Source organism: Cetorhinus maximus, chromosome 20 (genome assembly GCF_964194155.1).
Source record: "Cetorhinus maximus chromosome 20, sCetMax3.hap1.1, whole genome shotgun sequence".
Classification (NCBI taxonomy): Eukaryota; Metazoa; Chordata; class Chondrichthyes; order Lamniformes; family Cetorhinidae; genus Cetorhinus; species Cetorhinus maximus.
Window position 1 is genome coordinate 21,866,194 of NC_135898.1, and position 17,234 is coordinate 21,883,427.

Sequence of the window (17,234 nt, forward strand, 5' to 3'; positions counted from 1 at the left end):
CGCTGACTTGGGGCTGTGGTTTCTTAGTTGGAATGTGTCCAGCTTAAACTAACACCTTGTTGCCAGGCGCTTGGTATATTTTGGGTTTACTCACATTGTACTAGAATAGTTTCTTGCCTTCTCAAATAATTACAACTTTTTTGGGCTTAAATAATTCCACATTTTTGGGGGCCTCCATTCCAATTTTATCTTATTTCTAAAAATGTTTTATCTCAACTAGTTCAATATTTTTGACTTTTAAGTTCTAACTTTTTGGACTGAATTCTTTTTATTAATTCTGTAAACGCCTTTTCTCTCCCTCAGACAAGCAACATTTTAAAAAAATCAACTTCATTCTCATCCTTTGGGGCTTTTAATTCAACATTTTTTAATCTCAATTCTGGAAATGTTTTTTTGTTTGTCTTGCTTGTGACTCTAAATTTTTGGTTTCAATTTTAAATTTCTTTAGTGTCTTCAAATAATTCCTATTTTTTTGCCTAAAATATTATCTTTGTCTGGATGACAATTCTGAAATGTGTCTTTGGGTCTCGAACCATTCTTAAAAAAATTTTTTTGGGAGGTCTCATTCCAAAATAGCTTTTTGGGGGCTCAAATAATTCTTAAGTGTTTTTTAAAAAAAAACTTTCTCCTAATTCTAAAATGTTTTTTTTGTGTGTTTGTGGTGCAGTGTTTTTTTTTGCCCTGGGGGAGCCAGCATGTCTTTGTTGGCGCAGAGCCAGAAGTGGTACCCAACCCATGTCAAGGTGGTGGTGATCCAGGCCAGGGGGCTGCGGAGCAAGGGCAAGGATGGCACCAATGACGCCTATGCCATCATGCAGCTGGGCAAGGAGAAGTACTCGAGCTCGGTGGCGGAGAAGAGCGGCGCTCCGCTGTGGCGGGAGGAGGCAGAGTTCGAGCTGCCCGTGCTCCATTCGGGCAACGCGGAGAAGAGCGCACTCTACCTCATTGTCATGCACCGAGCCCTGGTAGGGCTGGACAAGTTCCTGGGGCAGGTGGCCATCAACCTGAGTGAGCTGCACGAAAGTAAGACCAGGAACAAAGTGGGGTAAGTCACTTATTTTCTGTGACTTGTTTAATGACCGCCACCCGCCCTGCTACACATTCTGGAACTCCTTTCGCTTTGTTTTCCCCACAAGTGTTTGACACCAAAGCCTTTTATTTTGTCCCTGGTGTAAATTTAATTGATTCTGATTTTGCAAAAAGGAAATACAAAATTGCTTTTCAGTAGATGTTACCAGATTGCTCCTGTCCCTGATGAAAATGGCCATAGACCAGCTGGCACAAGTTTCATGCCAGTCTCTGCCCAAGGGCCTGTTTGTGAGTGGGGGCCCTGTGAGGCTTTTAGTAGCTGCAGAAGGCTGGAGCAGTGAACAGTGTCGGTTCCTGGCGGGCATACAGCAGAAACTGTGCCAACGTGGCCTTGTACGCCCTGTCTGATTCGCAAGTGATTCAGACCCCATGTCAGCTGGTGTATCCTAAATTGCTCAGCAGAGTTTGAGTCTGGGCTACTGTGGGGGATGCTTATTCAGCGAGAGCTTTCAAACCTTTGCAGGGCGGCTTCAAAAATGCCTGGGAGGGGGGAGCCCAGCTTGAGAGAGTGCATTTTAAGTTTTGCTCCTGCATTTAAGTGGATGGGAAATTGCGAAGGTCTTTTAATGTGCTTGTGGGCTCTCGCTGGGAGTGAGATTTCCTAACTTTAGGAAATTATTCCACGCTTGCGCACTAAAGCTCCCTCGCAGTTGGGAGAGAAAGGATGATACTTGGACTGAGTGAGCTCCGTGCATACGTTGCCTCAGAATGGTGTGATATTGGGGTATGCTAAGCTGTAGTAAATATAACAGTTGCCTCCCTGTAAGATATTCTGTGCAGTGCACTCTTCTGACCGAACACACGTCCCAGTGAAATGTTTTCAACTGGTGGATGCATTTTACAGATTCTTGCTTTGACATGGGATTGCCAGTTAGATCTTGCACAGGCAGAGCTCAGCAGCCCCAACTGTGCTGTGCAAACTAATTTTATATATCTCTTCTTTTAAAAAAAAACCTGCTAAGCAGTGAGAAATCATGATCTACTTGAAATCCTGCATGGTGAAAGTTTCACATCTTTTGTGTTGATTTGGAAAACCACGTTTGCAGAACCCTTTGCTGGTCTCCAGAATGCAGCTACTAGTTGCATCAAAGAAAGTAAATACACACTTAATACAGGAAGCTGTGAATTTCTCTCATTTACACACTGTTATTTTTAGGAATACTTCAGCCAGTTCTGGTCACTTCCTTCTCTGAAGGACATGTGTTCGGAGAGGCTGCACAAATGTTGTTTGACCTATTTTTCTTTCTCTCCTAAATGGAGAGCCTTTGCACAAGACTCGTGGTTTAAGACACCCAACAGTATTGAGCAGGTGAGGGGAATAGATGCACAGACTCTGTTTATAAAAGATTGTTCTGCCTTGGGAGTGTGCACAGTGCTCTCGGTGATGTTAAGCCTGCTGATTTATCTGAACAAGGACTTTTTTTTTTGGCAGTGGGTGTTGGGGGGAGCCTTAAGGAGACTTAAAAACAGAACTGATCTATTTGAAACAAAAACAAAAATAGCTGGAAAAACTCAGCAGGTCTGACAGCATCTGCAGAGAGGGATACAGTTAACGTTTCGAGTCCGTATGACTCTTCATCAGAACTAAGGAAAAATAGAAATGAAGTGAAATATAAGCTGGTTGAGGGGGGTGGGACAGGTAGAGCTGGATAGAGGGCCAGTGATAGGTGGAGGCAATGAAGAGATTGCCAAAGATGTCATAGACAAAAGGACAAAGGGGTGTTGACGGTGGTGATATTATCTAAGGAATGTGCTAATGGGGACATTAAGGGTTGAAAGCAGAACAAGCAAGTGGCAGATGGCCCTAGTGGGGGTGGGGTAGGGGGAAGGGATCGAAACGGGCTAAAAGGTGGAGATAAAACAATAGATCGAAATAAATTTAAAAATAGATGGGAAAAGAAAAATATATTTTTTAAAAATTATAAATTATTGGAAAAAGGGGCATCGGAAAGGGGGTGGGGATGGAGGAGAGAGTTCGTGATCTGAAGTTGTTGAACTCGATGTTAAGTCCGGAAGGCTGTAAAGTGCCTAATCGGAAGATGAGGTGCTCTGATCTATTTGAAGGTGCTGTTGAAAAAGCTTTAATGGGTGCACATTTCTGATGTACTGTTGGAAATAAATAGAGTACAACAACATCTCGCATTTGTATAGCATCTATAACTTAGTGAAACATCCCAAGACACTCCTCAGGAGCACTGTAAAGCAAAATATGACACTGACTCATGTAAAGAGACATTAGGGCAGATGGCCAAAAGCTTGGTCAAAGGGTTTGGTTTCAAGGAGCATCTTTATAGGTGGAAAGAGAGGTGTAGGGAGGGAATTCCAGAGCTTGGGGCCCAGGCAGCCGAAGGCACGGCCACCAGTGATGGAGCGATTAAAATCAGGGGACGCTCAAGAGACCGGAATTAGAGGAGCGCAGAGATCTCGGAGGGTTGTGGGGCTGGAGGAGATTACAGAGATAGGGAGGGGCGAGGCCATGGAGGGATTCGAAAACAAGGATGAGAATTTTAAAATTTAAGACGTTGCTTGATTGTGAGCCAGTGTAGGTCAGCGAGCACTGGGGCTTAGGAGAACGGGACTTGGTGTGAGTTAAGACATGGGCGGCAGAGTTTTGGATGAGCTCAAGTTTACGAAAGGTACAGCGTGGGAGACCAGCCAGGAGCGTGTTGGAATCGTCAGGCCCAGAGGTAACGAGGGCAGGGCTGAGGGTTTCAGCAACAGATGAATTGTAGCAGGGATGAAGTCAGGGCGATATTACAAAGGTGGCGATAGGCAGTCTTACTGATGGTGCAGATATGAGGTCGGAAGAAATGTGACGCCAAGGTTGCAAACAATTGGGTTTGGTCTTGGACTGTTGCCAGGGAGAGGGATGGAGCTGGAGCTTAAGGAATGAAGTTTATGAAGAGGACTGAAGACAGTAGCTTCAGTCTCCCACTAGTTAGTTGGAGGAGGTTTCTGCTCATCCAGAAATTAATAAACATTGTAGAAAGCGTGGAGGACAGTATATTCTACATGAGGCTGTTTAGCATCTATGAATATTGTCAGGACGCGTTGGAGGAAGCTTGAGAAAGAAAAAGGGCATTTGTTTAGTGAACATCTTTAGTTCTGTGGAGTTTTAACAACAGTGTTTTTTGCAGTGTGTTTCACCAAGGTTCTTGCACTCACTGTGGAAGGGGATGAGTATGGGCGGCATGTTTTTGTCGTGGACACATTTCCATGTTGTGTTAATTGTGTGTTTGCTAGAAAGTGTACATAGGAACCGCCCCGAAAGAGAGACACAAGCTGGGATTTATAATTAGCACAGCATGCATAATATGCATTGTTACGTGAGCTGATGCAAAGTTTCTCTGCAGTGTGAATAGCAACCTACTTGTATTGTGCCTTTGTCCAGAGAGCTCAAAATACTTCAGAAATAATTACTTCACTTTGAAGTAGTTGCTTATGTCAATGCGGCACCCAACAAAGTCTGCCAAACAGCAGATCAAATGGTGACAAAAGCAATTCGTATTTCTCCAGCACCTTTTAATGAACTAAAACATCCTGAGATGCTTCACAGGGGCATCACAAAACGTAACGGAACATCAGGAGATATTCGGTCAGATAACTGAAAGCTTGGCCCAAGAGGTCGGTTTTTAGGAGAGTCTTAAAGGAGGAAAGTGAGGTAGGGAGAGGTGTAGGAAGGGAATTCCAGAGCTTGGGGCCCAGGCAGCTGAAGGCATGGCCACCAGTAGTGGAGCTCGAATTGAGGATGTGCCAGAGGGCAGAATTAGAGGAGTGCAGAGATCTCGAAGGGTAGCGGGGCTGGAGGAGGTTAGAGGTAGGGAGGAATGAAGCCACAGAGGGATTTGAAAACCAGAATGGGAATTTGAGAACCAAGGCACTGCTTGACCGGGAGCCAGTGTAGGTCAGCGAGCACAGGGGATGGATGATAGGGGAGCAGGACTTGGTGATAGTTAATAGGGGGCAGCAGAGCTTTTGATGACTTTGCGGAGGGCAGAATGCAAGGATAGACAAGCTGATCAATATTTGCTGGTTTTGAGCAAGCGATGATGGCCAGCAGATCGAAAGGACTCCCACTTTTAATTGCAGAGTTGCATTGAATCTTAAGCTTCTGCCTGAGCAGATAGACACTCTTTATCATCTATCAAGGATGGCCTTCCTCAGTACAGGTTCCATGCTGATGTCCAGCCTTGAGCTCTCGGAGAGGAGTGATACCTCCTGACACAACCAGTGAAAATTTGAGTTTGCTTGTAACGAGTAGGGGGATCCTCCTTTTACATTAATCAAACTGGAGTGTGCAGCGTTTAAAAAGCCTCCGTACATAACAGCCATTTGAATCTGATTTCGTAAAGCGACTTGTTTTTGGGTGCCCCTGCTGCAGTGCGACATCTCCTTGTTGGGGGGGACGAGGGATGTAAAGAATTCTGAGCAGGCAAAAGTGCTAATTCAGAAAGCTCTCGATAAGAATTTTAACTTGCTTCAGAAACCTCTCGATAAAGAGGCTGAAAGCTGAGATGGTTCGGAAGGGAATTAGAAAGAGTGCAATGGTTGGCATAGTGCTTATGCTATTGGATTAGTAACCCAGAGGCCGTGGGCTAATGACCAGAGACATGAGTTCAAATCCCACCGTGGAAGCTGGGGAATTTAAATTCAATTCAATAATTAAACCTGGACTGTAAAGCTGGTATCAATATTGGCAATCATGCAATGATAGAGTTGTCATAAAATTCCAGCTGGTTTACAAAAGGCTTTTAGGGAAGGAAATCTGCCATCCTTACCTGATCTGGCCTGTATGTGGCTCCAGGCCACACAGCAGCATAGTTGACTCTTAACTACCCTCTGAGATGGCCGAGCAAGCCACTATTATCAAGAAGGCAGCTCGCCACCACCTTCTCGAGGCAGTTAGGATTGGGCAATAAATGCTGGTCGCGCCAGGGGCATCCAAGTCCCCTGGAAGACTCTGAAGGAATGGGGGTTGTGCGCAAATTGGCATCGGGAGTAAAATGCTGGCTGGGTTCAGATCAGATCCCTTTTGCTTAAGGCGGGGCAAGGATCACTTGTTTAAGGCAGAGAGATTTCATGCAGGGGACGCCTTCGGGAGTTGCTGTGCCGAGGGGCAGGGAGTCTGGAGCTTGGAAGGGCGGGATTTAATGCTTCAGTAACTTGGCTCTGCTAATGGCACATCGGATAGCACACTGCACAGGGTTCCTTGGAGCAAACAAAGGCCTAGGCTTGACCTGCAGTCTCTGTTCAACCCAGTTGACGTGCTGAGATGGACCTGAGCATGACTGGACAAAGAGGTGAAGTCACTCTGCTGGAATGCGCACACATTGGGAGAGGTTCAAGCTCTCTCTACATTCCAATGTTTACATTCGTACTTGGCCGAGACATTGGGATGGAATTGTATTATTTTTTAGGCCACTTTGAAACCTGGTTTTGATTGTGAGCCAGTATTTTTATATGATATGAATGCCAAATGCAACACACATTCTCCTATTATGATGAGTGTCATCAGAAGTCCCTGCAATATTTTTTGTCAAGCCCATTTAACCTGACCTGAGGGAGGCCTTCACAATTGTTAGTGTGAACAATATTGTGTGGAGTCCATTGCCAGGGTCCGTGAGTATTAAAATAGTCACTATACTAAATCTAATAAGGGATTTGGGAGAAACCCGGAGTGTGTTGACAATATGGAACTTGTTACCACAGGGAGTGGTTGAGGTAAATCACACAATACATTTAAGGGACAGCTGGGTAAGTACATGAGGGAGAGAGGAATAAAAGAATGTGTTGTTGGGGTGGGAGGAGACTCGTGTGAAGCATAAACACCTGCAGAGAGCAGTCAGGCTGAATGGCCTGTTCCTGTGCTGTAATTTCTATGGATTTCTGAGTACTTTATCTCTGCTTCGTTGTCAAACCGAGAAGAAGGGGGTGTACCATGGGTTTTTTTTAAAAAAAAACCTAAAAGGTCATCAGTTGAGGAATGAGTAGCAATTTGGTTTTGAGCACTGTGTGCAGTGAGCTGCTTCCTTCCCTTATGAGCTGTCTTTGCACAGTTCCGGCTATCTTGTCATTGCTGGCCTCGTGGACGTTGTACCCTCGGCCATTGTCAGCAAAGCAAAGTAATTGTGTCTGTGCTGGAAGCCGGGGAAGGCATGCAAGGGAAGAAATGAGACAGAAAGGAAAGGGGAAGAGAGGCAAGGCCACATTGGCTTGTGCAAGCTTGGAACAATCTACTAAGTCCATTAGAGGAATTCTTCCTGACTCTCATAACCCATAACAAAATCGTTTGTGTGTTTGGCAGCCTTCCCACTCTGTGCTTCAGCTACCTCCTGTTTGTACAGTGGAAAACAGTGTGAAGCCTTGCTGTGTAAACAAATACAGAGTCAGGAACTGGTGAATAGGAGGCTCGCATACCAAACAACACACGTAATAAAGCAGCTCGGTTTCATCTGCTATTCAATCCATGAATCCTGAGCCATACCTGAAAAAGATCAACACTGTGCCAAGTATCAAGCAGCAAAAGAAATCCTGTTTGAAATGGTAACTGAGTCCCATTTTCACTGGGAGGGGAGGCTGGAGAGCTGGTGGGCAAAGAAAATGGAGCGGCTTTACAAGAAATAATGTTAAAAGTTTGAACAAAGATAATTAAGCTGCTTATGAATTCCTTAGAATTTAAATCCAGGAACTAAAATGCCCAGGTCAACAGCGGGAGCTTTACTGATATTGCCCACAAGGCTATTCTCATTATTGGTCATCTTTATAAAGCCCAGGCTCTGATTTGTCACATCACTGGAGTTTGATCACAATGTACAAAAGGGTTGTGCTACGGGCATTGTTGCAGGGAGGCAGTGCCAAAGGAGCGCTGCGCTGTTGCAAATGCACAGGGCTGAACGCTCGGGAGAAATGAGGGAGTGCTGCGTTGTCAGAAGCACTTGTTCAGATGAGGTGTTAAACCCAGGCCCTATCTGTCCTCTTTTGAAAGTGAAAATATCCCATGGGCACTATTTCAAGGAAGAGCAGGGGCATTCTCGCTGGTGTCCTGGCCAATCTTTATCCTTCAACCAGCATCACAAAAACGGATTATCAGGTCATTGTCATACTGCAGTTTGTGGGAGCTTGCTGTGTACAAATTGGCTGCTGCTTTTCTCATTACGACAATGACTACACTTCATTGGCTGTAAAAGTGCTTTGAGATGTCTTGAGGTGGAGCAAGGTGCTATAGCAGTTAAAGTCTTAATGCTCATGATACAGTTGACTGTATTTCGAGTGTGGCTTGGTTTGTGATCTCCTGCATTCGGATGGAGTCAGTTAGTATTGGTGTTGTCACGCACACACCCAATAAATTCTGGGAACACTCGTAAGTGCTGTAGGCGTTCGGTTGCAGCCCCTTTTTACTTCTGGGGTGGGTTTAAGCCACATCGTGTACTCTGTATTAATGAGGCCTCGAGCAGAATCGAACCAGTCTGAAGGCCTGACTGCAATTTTTAGTTTCGGGGCTTTCTGCGCTCAGCTTATCCTGTCTCAATGGAATCTCTCTACCTTTCATTCCTTCAAAACCTACCCCTCTGAGCGAGTGTTTATTCACTTGTTGAAATGCTTCTTTATTTTGGCTCAGTGTCATATTTTGTTTAATTACACAATTTTTTTTATTTTGATGTTTTTACTGCTGGCTCAAGGTGTTGTACAGACTCCAGTTGTTGTGCTTTACCCATCCAAAGCAAATTAGCTTTGGTACACAAGCCTGCCTGGAGAGCGAGGCAGCATCTCTGCATGCTGCCGAGGGGAGGGGGCTGGAGAGAGAGAGATGGGACCACTGATTACACTGAGTTATTGTCACTGGGAAGCAAATGGCAGTGATGCTCCTGATCCTGAATAGCCACTAATCCCGTTTTTAAAAGTGCAATCGACCGGACCTATCGGAGCTCCTCCTGTTGCGAGTTCACTATAGGGGGAGCCTCCTTTTCTTGCTTGTCTTGCCTCAAATGGGTTCCCCCACCGGTCCCCAAGTGGAACTGTGTTGAGGGCAGTTTAAAATATTTCGCGTTAAACTGAATGAGCTCTGAGCAGAGCTCTCAAACCTGCAGCTCCCCATGGCGACACCAACGTCTCACATCCTGAAGGGGTTGTCTCATTAACTTGTTAACTCAACTAGCCATCCTCATCCACCATCCACGCAGCGGTTGGGAGGAGTAGCTGTTTGCAGTGAGGAAGATTTTGCCTCTAGCTGCTTCCGCACGTGAAGTCAAGATGCCCTTTGGACCAAGTGTGAGCAACATTTTTTTCCCAGTGTAGCAGGCCTCTCCCATATTACCTTTGCAGCCCCCTCCCCCCAACCCCAACCTGACAAGAGTCCCAGTCACAGGACGTGTCAGTGCCTGGGAGCCCCAGCGAGCTATGGTGCGGCAGTCAGTGAGCTGGGGCTGTGTGTGGATGTTGCACAGTGGCTGCTAGTCCTCCAAAGGCAGACTTTAGTCCTACCGCACTAACCAATAGTCCTGTAGTCGTCGTTGTCGTCTTGAGTTCTCTTTCTTGAAGGCAGGTCTGACCCACAGCGCCATGACCTCCACTGCGGGTAGAGTCAGGAGGCAGGCCCCCAATCCCCTCCCCGCTGGAACCCCATGCTGGCGGCGCCAATCTGATCCGTGCCAGCCAACTGAGCCGACCAGCTGGCGGTGCCAAAGTTGCTTTTCCATGACTGTTGTAGTCTGGGGCTATGGACAGTGATGGTAGAGGCTCCAACATTCTTTCCGTCACATGGCTGACCAGGAATCTCTCCCGCTCATGCCGCTTCCCATTGGTGTGTGTTCCAAGGATTTTCAGGTTGATACTCGAGTTTCACCTGCTCCACCCCTTCCCCCTTAAACGGTATAAATTTTGTCTCATTTCTACATCTCTTTAGCTCTGAAGAAGTGTCATACAGACTCGGAACGTTAACTCTGTTTCTCTTGCCACCGGCGCTGTGTTTTTCCAGCATTTCCTGTTTTTGATACTCGACCTGTTTGGCCGTGTTATGAACACGCCCTCCTTGGCCATCGAATCCTGGGGGTGGGACTCGAGCCCGGAGCTTCTGGCTCAGAGGCAGGGACGCTGCCCACTGTGCCGTGAGGCCACCTTTTAACAGCCCAATACTTGGTTCGTTTTGGCCCAAGGTGGTATTCTGGAAACCCGGAAACAGTGGCTGCCATCTCGGAAATTACTGAGGAAGTGTTGACTGTCTTCACACGATCTCTGTCTTTCCTCCCCTAATTCCCTAAGCTGTTGTTTTTGGCCTTGTGCCTGCATTTCCTTGCTTTCTCTTTGGTGGTGCCTCGGTGCACCTCAGCGTTGCCTTGTCGGGTAGCGCACTCACCTCTTAAGTCAGAAGGCTGTGGGTTCAAATCCCCCTCCAGAGACCTGAGCGCCACAAATCCAGACTGACGCTCCCAGTGCAGCACTGAGGGAGTGCTGCACTGTTGGAGGTGTCATCTTTTGGATGAAACATTAAAATGTGGCCCTGTCTGCCCCCTCGGGTGGATGTAAAGGTTCGGCGGGGTGAGCTTTCCCCGCTGTCCTGGCCAATATTGATCCCTCGACCAACACTGCGAAGAGATTATCTATTCATTATTACACTGCTGTTTCTGGGAGTATGCATGCAAATTGGCTGGCCTGTTGCAACAGTGGCTGCACTTCAAAAAGTGCTCTGGCTGTAAAGCACTTTGAGATGTCTGGTGGTCACGAAAGTCGCTACTGAAATGTAAGTCTTTCTTTACTTTTTGGTGTTACTCTTCGACCCCCTCCGCATTGGGTTGACTTGTGCCATGTTAGCTTGCTGGCCGCAGGAGCAGCTATACAGTTTACTCTTCAAAATGGTATGGCTTCTGAATTACACCTGCTAGCTCCTGACTTTGCTGATCTTTCATTTTTGAATTTGTTCATGGGACATGAGTGTTGCTGGCTAGGGTTAATTGCCCTTGGGAAGGTGGTGGTGAGCTGCCTTCTTGAACCACTGCAGTCCATGTGGTGTAGGTACACCCACAGTGCTGTTAGGGAGGGAGTTCCAGGATTTTGACCCAGCGATCGTGAAGGAACGGCGATATATTTCCAAGTCAGGATGGTGAGTGGCTTGGAGGGGAACTTCCAGGTGGTGGTGTTCCCATCTCTCTGCTGCCCTTGTCCTTCTAGGTGGTAGAGGTCGCGGGTTTGGAAGGTGCTGTCTAAGGAGCCTTGGTGAGTTGCTGCAGAGCACCTTGTAGATGGTACACACTGCTGCTACTGTGTCAGTGGTGGAGGGAGTGAATGTTGAAGGTGGTGGATGGGGTATCAATCAAATGGGCTGCTTTGTCCTGGATGGCCTCAAGCTTCTTGTGTTGTGGGAGCTGCACTCATCCAGGCAAGTGGGGAGTATTCCATCACACTCCTGACTTGTGCCTTGTAGATGGTGGACAGGCTTTGGGGAGTCAGAAGCTGAAGATATTGAAGGCAGCGAGCACTGATCTGTGACATGTAAGCAGAGGCCTTCGAGTTAACCAGAATCATTGACAAAAGATCTGACATGAAGGGAAGATGAGGAAAATGTTTCACTTGAGTTGTCAGGATCTGGAATGTTCTGCCTGAAAAGATGGTGGAAGCTGGTTCTATAAATAATTTGAAGAGGGGGACAGAGTTGAGGACAAGGAACTTACAGGGTTACAGACACAAAGCGTGAGTGATCTTTTCAAAGAGCCAGCACAGGCATGATGGGCCAAATGACCTTCTCCTGGACTGTAAGCTTCTGTAGTTCTATGAAGTATAGCTTGGAGGGGTTTCAGTGCCGATTCGCCAGAATGATAGTGGGGCTTGAAGGGTTAAATTATGAGAATTTAAGGCTGTCTGTTTTCCTGTATTGATCTAACCTGAGATGTTTAAAATGACTAACGGAATTGATAGAGTCGGTAGAGAGAGAGTATTTTTTCTTGTGGGGTGGGGGAGCAAGTCCAGAACAAGGGGCCTGAACCTTAAAATTTGAGCCACTCCAGTCAGGGGTGATGTCAGGATGCACTTCGTCACACACAGGGTAGTGGAAATCTGGAACGCTATTTCCCCCAAAAAAGATGTTGAGGCTGAGGGGTGAATTGAAAACTCAAAGCCCTGTGTTTCTTAGATTTTTTTCTGGGGAAGGGCACTAAGGGATATGAAAGCAAGGTGGGTAGCTGGAGTTAAGCTGGGCATCGGCCATGATGTCATTGAATGGAGGGATGGGTTCGAGGGGCTGAATGGCTTCCTGTTGTTCCCATGCCCAGGCTAGGAGCTGATTGCTTTGTGTGTGATATCATCTCTTTTTGTTAATAAGGCGGTGCTTTGCTCCCCACTTTGGTTGGGTTTCTATTGAACTGAGCAACAAAGGAGGGTTTGGTTTCTGGCGATACCACTGTGTGGAGTGAGGCTTGCATGGTGCTGCAGTAAAAGTCTCTATCAAACTTTGAAAGCAGAATCCAAGAAAGCTACAAGCACATGGGATCGGTAGAGAAGGCAGAAGTCAGTCGGCTGATGTTTCAGTACAACAACCCTTCCTTGGGGCCTCTTGATTTACAGATGCCACACTTAGCTTTTCTTCACCTTGTTGAAATATTAGCACGCTGGTCTTAAACCAACCGGCAACAGCCTTGTCAATAATGCCCCTCCATTTGCTTGACGTTAATGAAATTCAAGCTATGGCTCATTCTTGCCGACGTGTATCGTAGGTAGCGCCAGCATCGTTCAGGGTGTCATCCAGGGCTTGGACAACTCGACGTGCTCCCTGTTTTCTTTGTGGAAAAGCTAGGTTGACATCAGAATGACGTTAGCTGGAGCCCAGGCTGTCAGTTGTCAGAGGTAAGATGTTTTAATGGCAGATAGTGCCCACATTCGCATGCAAACATCTTGGGAATGTGCCTCAGCAGCAGGCTAAACCGGATTCCTGAGGGGGTTTGTCGGCAATTTGTACAGCTCATTTGGTTCCCTGTTTGCTCCCCGCGCATTTAAACGAGCCTTGAATAGGAGAAATGTAATTGGTAAGTCGATATAGGTTCAAGAATCTTAAAGCAAGGCTGAGCCTCCCTTTCTGAGACAGTGAAGTGTGACCAATCACAGTGGTCAGCTCAGCCTTGCGTTTTTCTGTGGAAAGTCACTCTCTCTGCTAGATGGTAAAATAAAGTGCAGGAGGAGGCTTTTCAGCCCATCGAGTCTATGTTGACCTCCGGAAACACCCCTTCCATTTGGATCTTTCCGTGTGCTTATTTATCTTTCAGTGAGGTTATGAAAAGGAAGCTGATCGTACTCCAGGATTCTGATAACAGTGCAGCGGTCACCCTGAAATTTCTGGACTCCTACCATTCACTGACCAGTGTAAATTATTTAACCTTACTTAACCTTTTCAAAGCCTCAGACACTTTTAACAGCTTTTCTTTGTTCTAATGAAAGGAGCTGCAGTATCTCCAGTTGCTCCTGATAACTGGTGTGATATTATCTTGGTGAGACTCTCTCTCTCTCTGACCTTTATCTGTGTGTCCCTGGACATTGGCCTCCACATTCGCTCTCTTGGAACACCCTACCATCTACTCTATTAAACATACTCTTCGCAATGCTGCACGCTGTCACTGTGTCAGCTGTGGCTTAGTGGGTAGCACCGAGTCTCTTCCCCCCCCCCCCCCCCCCCCCCGCCCCACACCACCACCACCACCAGGTTGTGAGCCCAAAAATCTGGGCTGATGTGCCAGTGCAGTATCTGAGGGAGTTAACCCATCCTTCGGATGAGACGTTAAACCAAGGTCCTGTCCTCCAAGGATGTAAAGGATCCCATGGCACTGTTTTGAAGGAGAGCAGAGGGTTTGCCCTGGTGTCCTGGCCAATGTTTATCCCTCAGTTGACATCCCCGAATTGTCCATGTGCCCGACGTCAAACTCCTGGGGCAACTGCTCTATTGGGAACGCAGTCACAGCAGGAGAGTCCCAGGAGGAAACACTTTAGGGATGTCCTCCAAAGCATCCCCGAAGAGGTTAAACATCCCCACCGACTCACGGGAGACCCTGACTTGTGACCGACCGAAATGGAGAAGCTCATTCGGGAAGGCAGTGGACACATCGAGAGACACATCAGGCAAAGCTTTTCCTTAAAAGGCAAATTGAAGCATAGCAATGTAACAGTACTAATTTTATTCGGTAAAGTCTGCGCTAATTATGTTTTTAAATAACTTGCAAAATAATCTCTCTTCTGACCCACCCTCTCCCACCCCCCACTCTGAATATCAGTACCTTCATTAATGGAAGTGATTTAATAGGATTTGCCATCTTACACCGTCTCCTAATTAGGAAAGTCTGCCAGTGTGCGCATATTGGCTGTCACCTGTCCTACATTTCAGCAGTGGCTACACTTCAAGGGTACTTCATTAGCTGCAAAGCACTTTGAGACATCCGGTGGTTGTGGTATATGAATAGAAGTCTTTGTTTTATTGAGGTAAATTCTCCAGTCATAAATCTTTGCCAAGCTGCAGCTTTCCTATAAGGCAGTATGAGGCTTGGCTTGCTTTAAATGACATAGTCTTGACCCATTGACAGTAAGTATTACCTCCCACCTGAACCAACTGTGCTAAACCCACTGAACAGCAGATTTGCCTTTGCTCCACGATCGTTTCAAACACCGAGTGGGAGTGGAGCACAGGGGAAGAAAGATGGCTAGTTCTGTGTGGGACAAGGAGATGATTTTTAAGCAGCTGTTTCTTGAGGCAAACCACATTAGTGTTTCAGTTGCCTTCACATCGGAAGGCTAAGTGCGTAATCGGCCGGAGCTGTTTTCACTATTGTGCCGAGATGTTCTCTTCTTTTTCTTTAAACAAAGTTTGTTTTTTGTGGCACTGTAAAAGCTAATAGTGTTTGTGCCAGTTTGCCCAAGTTGGGAGCACCCTCCTTTACTGAATCACAAGTTGTGGGTTCAATGCCCATTCCAGGCACTTGGCACATTCCAGCGCACTATTGAGGGAGTGCTGAACTGTCTGAGGTGCTGTGCTTTAGTAGCGACATTAAACTGAGGCTCCATGAGTTCAGGTGGGATGTTACCAGTCCCATTATCCAAACAGAGTTGGAGGTTTTCTTGGTGACCTGATTGACATTGCTCAGCCAACCGCATCAAACCCACATTTAACTAACCCTTCCACTTTATTGCCCCTTCGCTCTCTTTTTGTTTCATGTTTCTAAAATGTTCGAGGCTCGGTAAGAGTGTATGCTGATGATTGTGTCAGGGCGAATTGATTCTCACGGGTTTCTTTCCCCTCCGTAAGGTGGTACAAGCTGCAATCAAAGACTGGAAAGAAGGAGAAGGAAAGAGGGGAAATCGAGGCAGACATCCAGTTTGTGCGGAACAACATGACGGCCAGCATGTTTGACCTGTCGATGAAGGACAAGTCCCGATCAACTCTGGGGAGACTGAAGGACAAACTGAAGGGGAAGAAGAAAGATGGCTTCTCTGATTCCGCGTCAGCCATTGTTCCGAGCATCAACAGCCCGGGCAACAGCGATGACGAGGCAGCCACGCCCGACAAGAAGAAGAAATCCAAACTGAAGAAGTTGTTTCCCAAGTCCAACCTACACCGAACATCCCTTTCTCAGTCTATGTCTGTTATACCCACTGCTCCCTCCTCTCCACCTGGAAGCTCAAAGAGAGCAAAGAACTCCGGCAACGAAGACTTTACTGAAATACAGCTGCATGACTCTGAAGGTATTTGGCTTTCTGATAACGACTTGTGTTTATGTTATGCCTTTTCATGCCATGAAAGATCCCCAAAGCTCTTAACAGGAGCAGTATAAATACAATTTGACACCAAGCCATGTTGGCAGATATGTTGCAGATGACCCCCAAAGTTTTGTCAAAGACTTAGGTTTTGACTGAACGCCTTTGGAAAGAGGATAGAGAGGTCACGGGAGGGAATTTTAGAGCCCAGGACCCAGATATAGGTGCAGCTGCCACTGATGGAGCAAATAGAATTGGGGATGTGCAAGAGGCCAGCATTAGAGAAGTGCAGAGATTCCCAGTGGGTTGCAGAGATGGAGAAGGGTGAGGGCCATGGAGGTATTTGAACGTTAGGATGAGAATTTTTTTTTTTAAATGGAGGCATAGCTGGACCAGGAACTGATGTAGCTCAGCGGGCACTGGGTGATGGGCAAACAGGGCTCGGCACCATATGGGATACGGGCAGCAGAGTTTTAGATGACTACCAGTTTACGGAGGATGGAAGATGGGTGGTCAGCCAGGAGAGCATTGGAATAGAAAAGTAAGACAGCAGGGACTAACTGGACAATTCTTTGAAAGAGCCAACACAGCCACAATGGGCCAAATGGCCTCAAAGTCTGACAGGAGGAAGATTGTTTCAAATGGCGCCGACTTGGTTCAGTTATCTAATCCTCCCCAGTTAGCCAGGAACAGAGTTGAATTTCCATTCCCACCCGTGTATAATGTGAAAGGATTCACAAACATTAAACCAGCATTATGATGAAACGAGCTCTTCCCTGGCAACAGTCTCGGTACAGAATGTAACCAGTAATTGAGGGCGGGAGAGGCAAACTCTCTGGTTCACTAGAGTAAGATAAGGGCAGCAGCTGATGATCGCTTCGTGCGAACATTGTAAACACTATTCAGAGGCTTGTGTTACATGGCTTTGGGTGTCCAGTAGATGACCAGTGCTGTTGGCTACCAGGCAAAAGGTCATGCTGGGTAATTTGGAATGCAGCATGTGGAAGGGAGCACTGTTGGCATCTTTTTATACCTGCTGTGAAAACCAACCAGTCCAAGTGTAGAGGGCAATCTTAGAGCATGTGTGTCAATCACTGAACATGACACTGCACTGAGGTGCTTTCACTGCCTAAGGTACTGTATAAATACAAACATTTTTCACTGGGTGATTATTTCTTGCTTTCTCTTCCGTTGTTTAGTGTCAAAAAACCAGTTCACTTTTGCAGTGTTCGGAGCTCTGTCGCTATTTTTGAAAAGTGCTTTATTTTATTACCCTGCTCTGCATCCCACCCTCCTCGCGTGGGTTCGGAGACAGGTACCCTTCAGGATCAGCAGATTATGGAACCGAGGGGTGCTGACATGGGCTCGTGCCTCTTCCCACCCCCACCCTAATCCTGGAGGCACAGGGGGAGGCCATTCGGCCC

General features: G+C 46.7%; 1 protein-coding gene across 1 annotated transcript in view; it reads left to right on the forward strand.

The window, feature by feature from the left end:
- LOC144694937 (rab11 family-interacting protein 1-like) overlaps positions 1-17,234 on the forward strand; it is a 34,140-nt gene that overhangs the window by 186 nt on the left and 16,720 nt on the right. Inside the window, exons 2-3 of the mRNA XM_078565722.1 lie at positions 668-1,045; positions 15,362-15,798. Of these exons, the coding sequence (XP_078421848.1) occupies positions 696-1,045; positions 15,362-15,798 (787 nt within the window). The 5' untranslated portion in view covers positions 668-695. The remainder of the gene's footprint in view (positions 1-667; positions 1,046-15,361; positions 15,799-17,234) is intronic.